Raw genomic sequence first — 14971 nt, forward strand, 5'->3', positions numbered from 1 at the left:
CCCGCAGCCGACTACAGTGTGGATTACACAACGGGTCGCCTGATGAGTTTCAGCACCGTCTTTGCCGTCATGTTCAACGGCTGCACAGGAATCATGGCAGGTTCCAACATGTCAGGTGGGTGCAGACTTTTCATGCCCGTTTGCGGCAGGGCCAGAGTGCATGCTTTGAGAACAAAGGGGTCCAGGTTCGACTCCATGGCATCATCTCTAGATACAGCTAGGGGAGACCCTGCCTGCAATCCTGGAGACGCTGCCAGTCTGTGAAGGGAGTGCTAGATCTAGATGAACCCTCTGCCTAAAAAAGGGCAGAGTTGCAAAAGGCTCAGAAGATGGCAACCAAAATCCAAGGGGATGGAGCGACTCCCGTCCAAGGAAAGGTTGCAGCAATTTGGGGCTCATTGCTTTAGAGCAGGAGTAGTCAACCTTTAGGGATGCAGGTGGCACTGCGGGTTAAACCACAGAGCCTAGGGCTTGCCGATCAGAAGGTCAGCAGTTGGAATCCCCGCAACGGGGTGAGCTCCTGTTGCTCGGTCCCTGCTCCTGCCAACCTAGCAGTTTGAAAGCACATCAAAGTGCAAGTAGATAAGTCGGTACTGCTCCGGCGGGAAGGTAAACGGCGTTTCTGTGCTCTGCTCTGGTTCGCCAGAAGCGGCTTAGTCATGCTGGCCACATGACCTGGAAGCTGTACGCTGGCTCCCTCGGCCTGTAAAGCGAGATGAGCGCCGCAACCCCAGAGTCGGCAACGACTGGACCTAATGGTCAGGGGTCCCTTTACCTAGTCAACCTTTTTATACCTACTGCCCACTATAATGCATCTTTCTTGATGGTAAAATTTCCTTACCGCCCACCAATGCTCGATGGAAGGAGGATTCAGCTTGTGCTGTAGAATCCCCTCCTGCCCACCTAGAATCCTGAAATGCCCACTACTGGCTGGTAGGGACCAGATTGACAACCCCTGGGTTAGAGAAAAGCAAGTCAAAGGTGACATGATAGCAGGTCATAAAACCATGCATGTCACAGAGAAAGTGGAGAGAGGAACATTTTTCTCCTTTTCTTCTAAAATTAGAACTTGTGAACGTTGGAAGAGTCACGAATTCGTTCTTCATGCAGACCTTAGTTAAACTATTATTATTATTATTACTACTACTACTACAGTGGTACCTCTGAATGCAAATGGGATCCGTTCCGGAGCCCCGTTCACATCCTGAAGCGAACGCGACCCGCGTCTGTGCGGGTCACGATTTGCTGCTTCTGCACATGTGCGTGACATCATTTTGAGCACCTGCGCATGCGCGAGTGGCGTAACACATTCCATTACTTCTGGGTCGCTGCAGAGCGCAACCCAAAAACGCTCAACCTGAAGCAACTTTAACCCGAGGTATGACTGTATTTATTAAATTTAATTTGTGTTCCGCTCTTCATCCGTAGATCTGAGTGGTTCAGAAAAATACAAGATGAAAGCACAAAATACATCATAAGTTCCAGAACAAAACAAACCAATAAACCCCCTCTCCCCTCCTGTGGAACTCCCTCCCACAGGAAGCAGCGATGGTCACTAACCTGAACGGCTTTAAGAGAGGATTGGTCAAATTCTCAGAGGAGGAGAGGGTTGTTGTCAACTACTAGCCAGGATGGCTGTGGTCTGTCCATGCAGCTGAGGCATCAATGCTTCTGAATACCTGTTGCTGGAAATGGCAGGAGGGCAGAGGGTTCTTGCATATGTCTCCTGCCTGTGGGTTTCCCATAATAGACATCTGGTTGGCCACTGTGAGAACAGGATGCTGGACCAGATGGATGTTTTTATAAAATAAAATAAAAATTCCTTCCAGTAGCACCTTAGAGACCAACTAAGTTTGTTATTGGTATGAGCTTTCATGTGCATGCACACTTCTTCAGATGCACTGTTTTTATGTTCGTGGTCTGACAAGGTATAAGGCAGCTTCCTGGCCCCTGAAAGGAAAATGAACACTTTGTGAGTGGGATGCTCTGGCCTGGGAGATATGGAGGTTTTCTCCCCCTGTCCAGGATGGCCCTGATCCTGCCCTCCTTCCATTCCTCAGGGGATCTGAAGCGGCCGAGCTACTCCATCCCAAGAGGCACCATCACAGCTGTGATCTTCACCTACATTGTGTACAACCTGTTGGCTTTTCTGCTGAGCTGCACCTGTGACAGGTAGGCATTGTGACTGGCCACCAGGGGGAGCTCCTACCCCATAGCTCTTTACTCCCCCCCCCCTTTAAAACAACAGCAATAATGAGCAGACAAAGACTTCTGAAACCTGCCCTGTACTGGGGTTCAGTACAGGTGGCATCATCTCCTCATTTTATCCTTGCAGCTCTCTCCCTTGTTAAAGCGATTTTGGAATTATGCCCATTTCAAAGACAGAGAAACTGAGCTGAATTATCCTGGGTTTGTCTAAGGGGTTCCTGAGCTGAGCAGACCTCATAGTTTCAGGTTAGCCTAGAGACTTAATTTCTCCCCCTCCCCTACTGGGCATTTAAGAGGCTTTCAGGTCTAAAGCTTGGGACCAGCTTGTTCACAAAGGGGCATCATATGATACAGTCCTTCTTTGGACTTCAGTTTGTGTACATGTACATGTTCGCAGGTGGGAAGGAATTACAGTGGTACCTCACAAGACGAATGCCTCGTAAGACGAAAAACTCGCAAAACGAAAGGGTTTTTCGTTTTTTGAGTTGCTTCGCAAGACGAATTTCCCTATGGGCTTGCCTCGCAAGACGAAAACGTCTTGCAAGTTTGTTTCCTTTGTCTTGCAAGTTTGTTTCCTTTTTCTTAAAACCGTGCATTCACTTCGAGGAGCAACTCATAGCACGCGGTGTGGTAGCCTTTTTTGAGGTTTTTGAAGACTTTGGTGATTTTTGAAGCTTTTCCAAAGTCCGTGCTTCGCAAGACGAAAAACTCGCAAGACGAAGAAACTCGTGGAACGAATTAATTTCATCTTGCGAGGCACCACTGTATTATTAATTAGATTGATATACACCCCCCCCCCATCATAAGATCTCAGGGTGGTTCATAGAATAGAATGCCTCCCTGCAGCTAGAAAGGAAGAGTGTCAGGGACGAGGATTGCAGCTTTGCTTTCTCCCTTGATGTACTGCTGTGTGGCTCTCTCTATATGGAGAATGACCTGCAGCTCAGTGGTGGAGCATCTGCATGTAGGACTAGGGAAGAGTCATACCTGAAACCTTGGAGCCCAGCTGCCATATATGCGGGGGGGCGGGGGGAGAGAGAGTGTGAGCACATGGAACTAGGTGGTATCACGGTCTGGCTCAATGCAAGGTTTCTCCATAACCCCACAAGACATAACCGGCTGTACTTTTAAATAAATGAGGTATATTTCATTGTATCAAATTGTAGATTTCAACGGAAGTCTCATAAAGTTCAACAAAAAAAAGCAGGACACCCAGTGGATCAGTTCATTCTCTAGTCAGTTCATGCATAAGGTCCACACATGTATAAGTGTCTATTCCACCTGTCTGTTCATGTTGTTGTTGTGTAGTCGTTTAGTCGTGGCTGCCTCTTCGTGACCCCCTGGACCAGAGCACGCCAGGCACTCCTGTCTTCCACTGCCTCCCGCAGTTTAGTCAAACTCATGCCGGTAGCTTCGAGAACACTGTCCCACCATCTCGTCCTCTGTCGTCCCCTTCTCCTTGTGCCCTCCATCTTTCCCAACATCAGGGTCTTTTCCAGGGAGTCTTCTCTTCTCATGAGATGGCCAAAGTATTGGAGCCTCAGCTTCAGGATCTGTCCTTCCAGTGAGCACCCAGGGCTGATTTCCTTCAGAATGGATAGGTTTGATCTTCTTGCGGTCCATGGGACTCTCAAGAGTCTCCTCCAGCACCACTGTCTGTTCATAGAGTCCAATAATCCACACGAAGGGTTGTTACAGTTCCACAGAATCCTTTCACAGAGTCTCAGACAAGGATTTCCAGAATATTAGCCTTGTTTCGCCATCCTAGGCTTCATCAGTAGCACAGGCTCATAGTGGTTGCAAGCACTACTATGCTATAAGATCCACTATCCTGTAATATTACATATGACCCTGTACTACTGACGAACCCTAGGATGGCGAAACAAGGCTAATATTCCAGAAATCCACTGGGTCTTCTGCTTTTTTCGTTGAACTTTATTGGACTTCCGTTGAAATCTACAATTTGAAACAATGAATTATATCTCATTTATTTAAAAGTACAGCCGGTTACGTCTTGTGTGTTTATTGAGCATGTTTCACATAACCATAGGTTTGTTGTTGTTTCTCCATAAGGACATAAGAAGAACTTAGGAAAACTCACAAGCAGGACCTGAGCAGAACAGAACTCTTTCCACCTGCGATTCCTAGCAACAGGCGTTCACTGCAGGGAGCTAGGCATTAGGTCTAGAGGCCACTGATAGTCATGCGCTCCATAAATTTGTCTTCCTGTGTTTGTTTGTGGCGGGAATTTCATTTATTTTCCTGTGCTCTGTGGTCTAGGTCTTGCTGACTGATCTTGGGTGACTGGCAATGGGCAGGCTATGTTTATTTACCGTATTTTTCGCTCTATAAGACGCACCAGACCACAAGACGCGCCTAGTTTTTGGAGGAGGAAAACAAGAAAAAAAATATTCTGAATCTCAGAAGCCAGAACAGCAAAAGGGATCGCTGCGCAGCGAAAGCAGCAATCCCTCTTGCTGTTCTGGCTTCTGGGATAGCTGTGCAGCCTGCATTCGCTCCATAAGACGCACACACATTCCCCCTTACTTTTTAGGAGGGAAAAAGTGAGTCTTATAGAGCAAAAAATACGGTATTTATTAAATTTGTATACTGCCCTATACCCGTAGATCTCATAGAATCACAGTATTAAGAAAAAGAAAATGCATAATAAAAACAAAGGCAACCCAATAGTCTAACCCCCTTCCACAACACGTTTTAAAAGGGCATTGGATGCAAATCAGCCAAAGGCCTGGTTAAAGAGGAACGTTTTCGCCTGTCACCTAAAGGTGGATAATGAGGGCTCCAGACTCCACAAACGGGGAGCTACTGTAGAAAAGGCCCCGTTCTCATGTTGCCACCCTCCGGACCTCTTGTGGAGGAGATACACGAAGAAGGAGCTCAGAGGATGATTTCAGGATCCAAGTGGGTTCATATGGAGAGAGGCGGTCTTATACGGCTCAGTTGGTTGCAACAGGGAAAACTTCCTTTCCCTACCAGCTCTTTGACTTTCTGCGCACTTGACGCTGCCCGTTTTGCTTCGTGCATGAAGGCTTATTATCTGCCGTCTTCCTAATGCACACTTGTTTTTCCTCTGCGCCTCTTTGTGTGCAAAGATTATACATCCAGCCCGTCAGGAACGGATGTCCCAGGCTTCCTTGTCTTGTCACCTGGATTAGGCCCCCCCCCCTCCTTCTGAGATTTGTGCAGCCCAGTTGTACACAGGCAAAGAAACCCCAAGTAGGCTGGCAGGCGGCTGATTGTGGTAATCTGCCCTCTCCCCCTCCAAGGGCGTGGGAAGGCACTCAAACACAATTTCCTACCTGCTGGCAATTGCACCCACCCGTTCTCTTGTGGCTAACAGAAGCATAACATTAAGTGTGGCTAAGATTGCTCTGGCCTGCCCCTGCCACCAATTCTGAGAGATTTCAAGGCGGGTGATGCAGGTCAGGTGCGCATGGAAGACTCCAAATCAGAACTGACGTGGCAGAATGCCAGGCGCAGGAGGGAGCGAGAGCCACTAGATCAATTCGGCCTCTCTTTGCCCACTTCCCCTTCTCCCACCCTCCCCCAAGTGGCTGTCTAAGCACCCGGGAAATTTTCTGGATTTGGCAACCCATTGCAAGATAAGGGCACCTTGGTCTCTTGTCATGCATACTCTGGTCACAGGTTTAAGGCGTGGTTTTGTTTGTTGCTACCATTCCGGCTACCGATAGGGCAGATAAAAGAAAGCACTTCTTCACACAGCATGTGGAACTCACTGCCACATGAGGCAGCGACAACCACCAGCTTGGATGGCTTGAAAGGAGGATTAGACAAATCCGTGGAGGGGGATCAGGCTATTGCTGGCTACTAGCCACAAGGCTGGAGCCAGTAGCATTTCTGAGTACTAGTTGCTGGAAAGTTTAGGAGGTGACAGGGCTCCTGTGCACGGGTCTTCTGGATTTTGCACATGCATCTGGGTGGCCACTGAGTCCAGGAGCCTGGGCTCTCACAGCCTTTGCAGCTTTACAGCACCAGCTTTTAAAAACATTGCCCGTATAGCATGTTGAGAGCAGAGCACTTGGGCAGAGAGGCTCAGTGGGCTTGGCTACGGTTGCCTGTCGAATCTGTGGCCGAGACGAGATTTGAACTCTGGACTCCTCTTCATTTGCTTATTTCATAAAATGTGTGCACTGCTTGATTTCTTTAAAGCAGCCGAAAAGAGGTTTGCAAAAAACGAACGACAAAAATTTAAGACTTTCGAAAAGCTAAAATAACAATAGAAGGAAAACAGATTGGAACTTGCATCGACTTTCTAAACATTTGGGTAGGCTTGTCTAAACAAGGATGTTTTTAGCCGGTGCCAAAAAGCATACAGTGAAGGTATAGGGCGTTCCAAAGTTTAGGTGCTGCCACACTAAAAGAGTGAGTCTACAAATGCAGAAGGGGTATCTTCCATCTACAAATGCGGAAATGGCACCGGTAGCAATGCCATTGCACTGACCAAAGCAGCTGAGTGTACGTATATGGGGCCAGGCAATCTCGCAGGTCAACTGTTCCAAAAGGCTTTGTATCCTAATAACTTGGCCCAGTAGCAAATGGGAAACCAATGCAGATCTCTGAGCTACAGGTGCCATAATATGCTGACAAGGCCTCACTCCTGTCAGCAATTGTGCTGCAGCATCCAATATTATCTGATGCTTCCAGATCAAGCACAAGAGAAGTCCCACTTTGAGCGTGTTGCAGTCACCAAGCCACAAACCTCAGCTCACAGCTTGGCCAATGGGCCACCTCCCACCTGCCTTGCCATTATTTTTTCTGGCTCGCTTTCATGCGGGTCTGCAGTGCCCCCTAACACAATGACACCAGTGCTTTCCCCCCTGAAACTCCTGCAAAACCCAGGGGTAGCAGGGATCTGAACCTGAGCTTTGGCTGGAGACATGCCCAGGGAGGTGGGGCATGCCCCTTGGTGCATTTGCAAACGGTGTCGGATTTTCAGGTGGGGTGCATGTGTGCATGTGTGCCTGCCTTGTTCTCGGAGAGAGAGAGAGAGAGCGGCTTGTTAATTTTCTGCTCTGGAAAGTGCTGCCATAAATCGCGGCTGTGCCGGGGCAGCCGGCAGGAATTGGCTAGAATTATAGCTGTCATGTTCTAATACCTTAATGCATGGCCATTGCTCATAATGACAGGGGACAGGGCAGCTTGCGAGGCCCCCACACATGACATGCACCTGCCCCCCTCCCTCCCCGCCACTCATCCCTCCTCCACTCTGAGAGGTTTAATAGGCCTTACCGTCCCCTGTTCCTTCCCCCCACCCCCAACCGGCTGATCCTGATATCAAATCAACATGAGATTATTGGAAAGGCACGAAAATGAAATCTGGGGCCCCGTTCATCTCCTGTTGCTTTGTTAGGCATGCCCTGCTCTACCCCTGGGTGGGATTTATTTTGGGGAGGGGGTGGTAAGGGGGGTTGGCTGCTATGTGTGATTAGAAAGATGGGAGGGGTGGAGGCACGCCCCAAGAAAGGCGACAGCTCTCAACCAGACCATCCCGGCTAAAGGACGATTGTCGTGGGGCAGCCCTGATAGAGAAGGAAAAGCCAGAGGTTATGGTTGATATGTAGCTGTGCCTTTAAGGGCAGGTTATTCGTTTCATAGAATTATAGAACTGTCAAGATAGAAGGGACCACAAGGATCATCTAATCCAACCCTCTCCAATGCAGGAATCTTTTGCCCAACGTGGGCCTTGCACCCGTGACCCTGAGATCAAAAATTTCAGGCTCTGCCAATTGAGCTGTTTATTTATTTGCCCACGCAAATACCCACTGGGGTGGCTTTTAAAAGGTTGGAGAAATTCATGGAGAGGGCTACTGATGGCTACTAGCAGTTCGAAAACACACCAGTGCAAGTACAGTGGTGCCTCGCAAGACAAAAAGAATCCGTTCCACGAGTCTCTTCGTCTTGCGGTTTTTTCGTCTTGTGAAGCAAGCCCATTAGTGGCTTAGCGCTATTAGCGGCTTAGCAGATCAGCTGATAAGCGGCTTAGCGGATCAGCTGATAAGCGGCTTAGCGGATCAGCTGATAAGTGGCTTAGCGGATCAGCTGATAAGCGGCTTAGCGGCTTAGAAAAAGGGGGGGAGGGGAAAAAACCTGCAGGAACTCGCAAGACATTTTTGTCTTGCGAAGCAAGCCCATAGGAAATTTGTTTTGCGAAGCACCTCCAAAACGGAAAACCCTTTCGTCTAGCAGGTTTTCCGTCTTGCGAGGCATTCGTCTTGCAGGGCACCACTGTAGATAAATAGGTACCGCTGTGATGAGAAGGTATATGGCGTTTCCGTGCGCTCTGGTTTCCGTCACGGTGTTCCGTTGCGCCAGAAGTGGTTTAGTCCTGCTGGCCACATGACCCAGAAAGCTGTCTGTGGATAAACGCCGGCTCCCTCGGCCTGAAAACGAGATGAGTGCCACAACCCCATAGTCACCTTTGACTGGACTTAACTGTCCAGGGGTCCTTTACCTTTTACCTTTTACCTTACAACTATGATGGGGACGCTCTGCCTCTATAGTTGAAGGCAGCAATGCTTCTGAATGCCGGTTGCTGGAAGCCACACGAGGGGAGAGTTGCTCTTGTGGCCGGATCCTGCTTGCTGGTTTCCCACAGGCATCTGCTTGGCCACTGTGAGAACAGGGTGCTGGACTTGATGGGCAATTGGCCAGATCCAGCAGCCTCTTCCTGAGTTCTTATGACTGGTAGCATCTCTCCTGGGTCTCAGTGTTAGAATTCCTGCTCCATGATTGCAGTCATGGGATTGTTGTCTATCACATTATGGTGTATGTTTTCCTTCTACAGAGTGGGAAGTGACGGAGACAGGATGTTTGTGTTACTGTGTTCCATGAAGTGGGACTATTGTCCTTTGTCCTTTTTCTTTCTTGCTGTCTGATGCTAGAGAGAGAGGGAGCCATGTTGCAGTGCTCCGTGTGTGTTTATATGTAAATAAAGTAGATTAGCCAAAATGCTGAGTTGCTGACGTCTGTCACGCAAGATGCGCAAACTCTGCGGATCCCTAAGTGTGCCGGTGTCGGTTGGCATCAGTCGCTGTGATGTTTGGGCAGAAGAAAGCTTATGAAGCTCCCAAACGATCGACCGGGAGGGAGGGAACATGCCAGTCGGGCATGTGTCTCTGCCAGGGTCCTACTCGAGTGTAGGCTGAACTCCTGACACTCAGATGGGCAGCATTCTTCATTCTACCTGAAGATGTCATTGGGGATTGGACTTGGGGCATGCCAAACAGGTGCTCGGCCACTGAGCTGTGCTCCTTCCCTTAAGACTCCAGAGCCTGCTCTGCCCAGTTAGCAGTGCTTCCATCCCCACAGGAGCAGTGAGAGCATGAAGCATGCCAAACGCACCTGCCAAGCGACAGGTGTGTGCTCTGAACGCCACATCTAGTCCTTAATTGTACGGCAGTAACAACTGATAGTGGAACAGGCCAGAATAATAGAATCTTAGAGTTGGAAGCTCAACATCATGGTCTGAAGCTCAACATCAAAAAAACGAAGATCATGGCCACTGGGCCCATCACCTCCTGGCAAATAGAAGGGGAAGAAATGGAGGCAGTGAGAGATTTTGCTTTCTTGGGCTCCATGATCACTGCAGATGGTGACAGCAGTCACGAAATTAAAAAACGCTTGCTCCTTGGGAGAAAGGCGAAGGCAAACCTAGACAGCGTCTTAAAAAGCAGAGACATCACCTTGCCAACAAAGGTCCGTATAGTTAAAGCTCTGGTTTTCCCAGTAGTGATGTATGGAAGCGAGAGCTGGACCATAAAGAAGGCTGATCGCCGAAGAATGGATGCTTTTGAATTCTGGTGCTGGAGGAGACTCTAGAGAGTCCCATGGACTGCAAGAAGATCAAACGTATCCATTCTTAAGGAAATCAGCCCTGAGTGCTCACTGGAAGGACAGGTCCTGAAGCTGAGGCTCCAATACTTTGGCCACCTCATGACAAGAGAAGACTCCCTGGAAAAGACCCTGATGTTGGGAAAGATGGAGGGCACAAAGAGAAGGGGACGATGGAGGACGAGATGGTTGGACAGTGTTCTCGAAGCTACAAACATGAGTCTGACCAAACTGTGGGAGGCAGTGGAAGACAGGAGTGCCTGGCATGCTCTGGTCCAGGGGGTCACGAAGAGTCGGACACGACTAAACGACTAAACAACAACAGTTGTCATCTAGAGCTCATCTAGTCCAGCCCTCTGCAATACAAGAATCTCAGCAAAATCATCCCTGACAGATGGCCGCCCACCTACCTCAGAAGATGGTGGAGTTTCCATGGAAGTTCATTTTTTAAAAAAAAATTAAAGGTGCATGTTTATTGAGCATAGAAGCTGGAGTCAACAGGGAGCTGAGGAGACATCTGCCAACAATGGCCTCTTTGCAGTCCGGTCAGTGTTGGCACACTGGCAGTGACCGGCAGTCCCAGGAACCACAAGCCATTCTACAGGCACATCCAGTGGCCAGGTACCCTGAAGGGCAGGAGACATCAGCACCACGTGCAGATGTGCTTGTGCAAACCCAGGTGGGCCTTCGCGAGGATTGAGGACACTTTGGAATGGACCTTCTCATTAATCAGTCTCTCGATAACACATGTCTGAGCCCTTGCCTACTTTGCAAGAATCAGTGCAGCAAAGAACAGGAATACGGCGAATTTCATCACGCTGTTGCAGAACGTCCTTGTCAAAAAGCACATTCCTTCAAAAACATGAATTTCTTTCAAGAGGTTTTTCCCTTGGAAGTTCCTTTGAAACGGGTGGGATGACCATCTTTTGCGAATTCTCCTTCTGTGATGCCTGCATTTGCAGGGGGTTGGAGTAGATGACACCACAGGTCCCCTCCAACTCTACAGGGTTGGCCATGGGTGCTGCTGCCTTGGGAGCCACCAACTGGGGCACGGGGAGGGTGCCAAACCGGTTCCTCTCTACACCAGGCCCACCTGCACCCCCCCGCCCCCCCTCTGCTGCGCTTATTAGCAAAGCGATCAATTTGGGGGTAATTAGGTATTAATTGCCCAAAGACACTGGCGTTGATAGCCCGTGCTAATTTATCTCCCACCTGCTCACTGCCTCTTGTTAAAATCCAATTAAGGCCCGGCCATTTGTATAGTTTAATGCGTGAAGGAAAGTTCTGCCTTCCCTCTCCTTTTATTTCCGTTACTGAATTTTGGGCAAGCGGCTCCTCAAGTGCCGTCAGCCACGAGACTGACCAAGCGCCTTCGATCGGATCAATGGCTCGTTCAGGATAGATCATCCTTTGCCAACCACTGTCTCTTTTGGACTACAACTCCCATCAGCAGTCCTGGCTTGGGCTGATGGGAGTTGTAGTCTAAAGCATCTGGGGGGGAGGGCACCAGGTTGGCAAGACTCCTCATAGATGATGAGCTACTTGTTCCTGCAAATGACAGCGCAGCTCCAGGGTTTGAGGCACTCCCTAGATAGAACTGGTGAGCATGCCGTGTGGGAAGATTGTTAATCTGCGGAACTCCCTCCCACAGGAGGCGAGGCAACTTTAAAAGAAGAGGGCTATTGATGACTACTTGCCATGATATCTATGCTCTGCCTCCACAATTGGAGGCAATGATGCTTCTGAATGTCAGTCGCTGGAGACCCCAGGAGGGGAGAGTTGTTCTTGTGGTCAAATCCTGCTTGCTGCTTTCCCATTGGGTTATCGGGTTGGCCATTGTGAGAACAGGATGCTGTACTGGCTAGGCCATGGGCCTGATCCAGCAGCTTCTTCTTATGCTCTTATGGGTCCAAACATGCTGCCAAGGAGCTCAAGGTGGTGTACGTGGTCCTATCCTTCCCCAGGACCCACAACAGCCCTGTGAGGTAGGCTAGGCTGAGAGGCAGTAACCGGCCAAAGGTCACCCAGCGGGTGGGGTTTTGAACCCTGGTCTCCCAGGTCATAGCCCAACACTCAAACCACTATGCTGTGCTGCCTCTGTGTTCTTATGGGGGTCTGCCCAGGCCTTGACCATACAGAGCATGCTGGCTTACCAAACTGGTCATGCAGATGCCAGGCCATTTGAGTGTGCTTCTCAAACCAGCTTGATTAGCAGGAATTGACCTTCCAAATGTCTTCCTGCAAGGAGGGGAACGTGATTACAGTGGATGCTTGGGTTGCAAACGTGATCTGTGCGGGAGGCTTGTTCACAACCCCCAGCGCCGTGTCTGTGCATGTGTGGGTTGCGATTCAGCGCTTCTGCGCATGTGCAAAGTGTGATTTAACGCTTCTGCACATGCGCTACCGCCAAAACCGGAAGTAACCCGTTCCGGTACTTCCGGGTTTTGGTGTATCCATAACCCCCCCCCCCCAAAAAAAATGCAAACTGAAGCGGTTGTAACCTGAGGTATGACTGTATCTGCTCATGTCTGCAGGACAAGCTGCTCTTTTAAGGGCACGGCAGCAAATAAAATGGGGTCAGGGGTGCAGAGCAGATTCCTTTGGGTCTGCTTTTGATTTGGGCTATGTTCAAAACAGCCCGGTCCTCTGGGGGCTTCCCTGACCTCCTGCCGACTCTGCTCCAGGAGGGAATTATGCACAAGGGCCTCGCCAAGGTGGGAATTAGCTTGTCTCCTTGGGATATAGAATCATAGAATTGTAGAGTTGTAAAATCATAGAGTCCTGAAGGAGCGTCTCCACCCCCATCGTTCTACCTGGACACTGAGGTCCAGCTCCGAGAGCCTTCTGGTGGTTCCCTCGCTGTGAGAAGCCAAGTTACAGGGAACCAGGCAGAGGGCCTTCTCGGTAGTGGCACCCGCCCTGTGGAATGCCGTCCCACCAGATGTCAAAGAGAAGAACAACTACCAGACTTTTAGAAGACATCTGAAGGCAGCCCTGTTTAGGGAAGATTTTAATGTTTAATAGACCCCTGTATTTTAATACTTTGTTGGAAGCCGCCCGGGGTAGCTGGGGAGACCCAGCCAGATGGGCGGGGTATAAATAATAATAATAAAAAATAATAAATTATTATTATTATTATTATTATTATTATTATTATTATTATTTTGGAAGGAGCTACGCAGGTCATTAGCCCAACTCAACCCAATCGTTTGCCCAACATGGAGCTCAAACCCACAACCCTGATATTCAGAGTCTCATGCTCTGCTGACTGAGCTCTCCCAGCGGGATTGGAGGCTCTGGAGCATCACTGTAATGGACTGAAAGCAGAAGGCACTTCCCCCCTGCAAGTGTTCCTTAGGGGCTCATTTTGGAGCCTAATGGAGTAGGGAGGGGGCCAGGGTTCCTCACCCCAGGCGAAAGCAGAGGGGGTCATTTCGGATGCTCAGATGGAGAGGGACTGGCTGGAGTCTGGTTCAGCCAAGCTGTCTCCCTGAGAAGCACACAGGAGCCTCTCCCGAGCTCATGCCCAGATTGAGGATGGGGTTATCACTCTACAGCAAAATGTCCCTATGGCATCCTATGCTTATTAAATTGCTTATAGACTGTTTTTTCATTAAAAAAGCATAATAAAATCATAGATTTGTCGAGTTGGAAAGGGACCACAAGGGTCATCTAGCCCAACCTCTTACAATGCAGGAATCTTTTGCCCAACCTGAGACTCGAACCCACAACCCTGAATTTAAGAGTCTCACGCTCTGCCGACTGAGTCCTGCTGTATTCTGCCTTGGGCAGTTTGCAACAAAGAGACATGAACAGACACCAATTGACCAGTTGCCAGGGATTCTTTAGCTGTGATTCCTGAATGGCAGGGGGTTGAGCTAGATGACCCCACAGGTCCCCTACAATTCTATGAATTAACTGTTGTCAAAGGATGTATCCTTAAATGCCTGCTTGTTCCTGAATCCTGCTTGCGGGTTCCCCACAGGAATCTGCTTGGCGGCTGTGTGAACAGGGCGCTGGGCCAGATGGGCTGTGGGCCTGATCCATCTGGCTGCCGCTACCTTCTCCTGAGTTTCCACCTTCTCACCCCTCAGGCTCCTCCTGCAGCGGGACTACAGCTTCCTGAGGGACATCAACATCTGGCCTCCGTTCGTCATCCTTGGCGTCTACTGCTCGACTCTGTCGGCCGCTATGAGCAACCTGATCGGGGCCTCCCGAATCCTCTACGCGTTGGCCAAGGACGACCTCTTTGGTGAGTTGACCTTCTGCCTGCCTGGGCCTACTTCTTGCGTCAGGGATTCCTTAGCAATGTCTCTCCTTGGCAGGCAGGCATGGACCAACATAAGAACGTAAGTAGAGCCGTAAGTGGGAGTGGCCGCCGAGACCATATAACACTGATTCTGAAAGATCTTCATTGGCTCCCAATGCACCGAATTGTGGCTCCGAGCACAAGTCAAAGTGTTGGTGCCGACCTTGAAAGCCCTAAATGGCCTCGGTACTGTACACCTGAAGGAGCGTCTCCACCCCAGGCAGAGGGCCTTCTCGGTAGTGGTGCCTGCCCTGTGGAACGCCCTCCCGTCAGATGTCAAGGAAATAAGCAACTATTCTACTTTTAAAAGACAAAAGTTTTTAATGTTTGATGCTGTATTGGTTTTAATATTCGGTTCGAAGCCACCCAGAGCGGCTGGGGAAACCCAGTCAGATGGGCGGGGTATAAATAAATGATGATGATGATGATGATGATGATGATGATGATGATGTATCAGGCCAGTGACCCACGTAGTCCAGCAACCAGGATTTGAGCGTGAGAGCCTTCCTGTGGTTCCCAGCAGCTGCTAAACGGAAGCATTGCTGCCCTGAATTGTCAGGGCACAGGGCCAGTATACCAAGG

At 49.5% G+C, this 14971-nt stretch overlaps 1 protein-coding gene across 1 annotated transcript in view; it reads left to right on the top strand.

The window, feature by feature from the left end:
- The window catches only part of LOC309342108 (solute carrier family 12 member 9-like), a 99532-nt gene that overhangs the window by 19813 nt on the left and 64748 nt on the right, over positions 1-14971 (top strand). Inside the window, exons 5-7 of the mRNA XM_081862307.1 lie at positions 8-115; positions 2061-2172; positions 14175-14332. Coding sequence (XP_081718433.1) covers positions 8-115; positions 2061-2172; positions 14175-14332 — 378 coding nt within the window. The remainder of the gene's footprint in view (positions 1-7; positions 116-2060; positions 2173-14174; positions 14333-14971) is intronic.

Source organism: Podarcis erhardii, assembly GCF_964252035.2.
Source record: "Podarcis erhardii genome assembly, chromosome: 5".
In the NCBI taxonomy this organism is placed as follows: domain Eukaryota; kingdom Metazoa; phylum Chordata; class Lepidosauria; order Squamata; family Lacertidae; genus Podarcis; species Podarcis erhardii.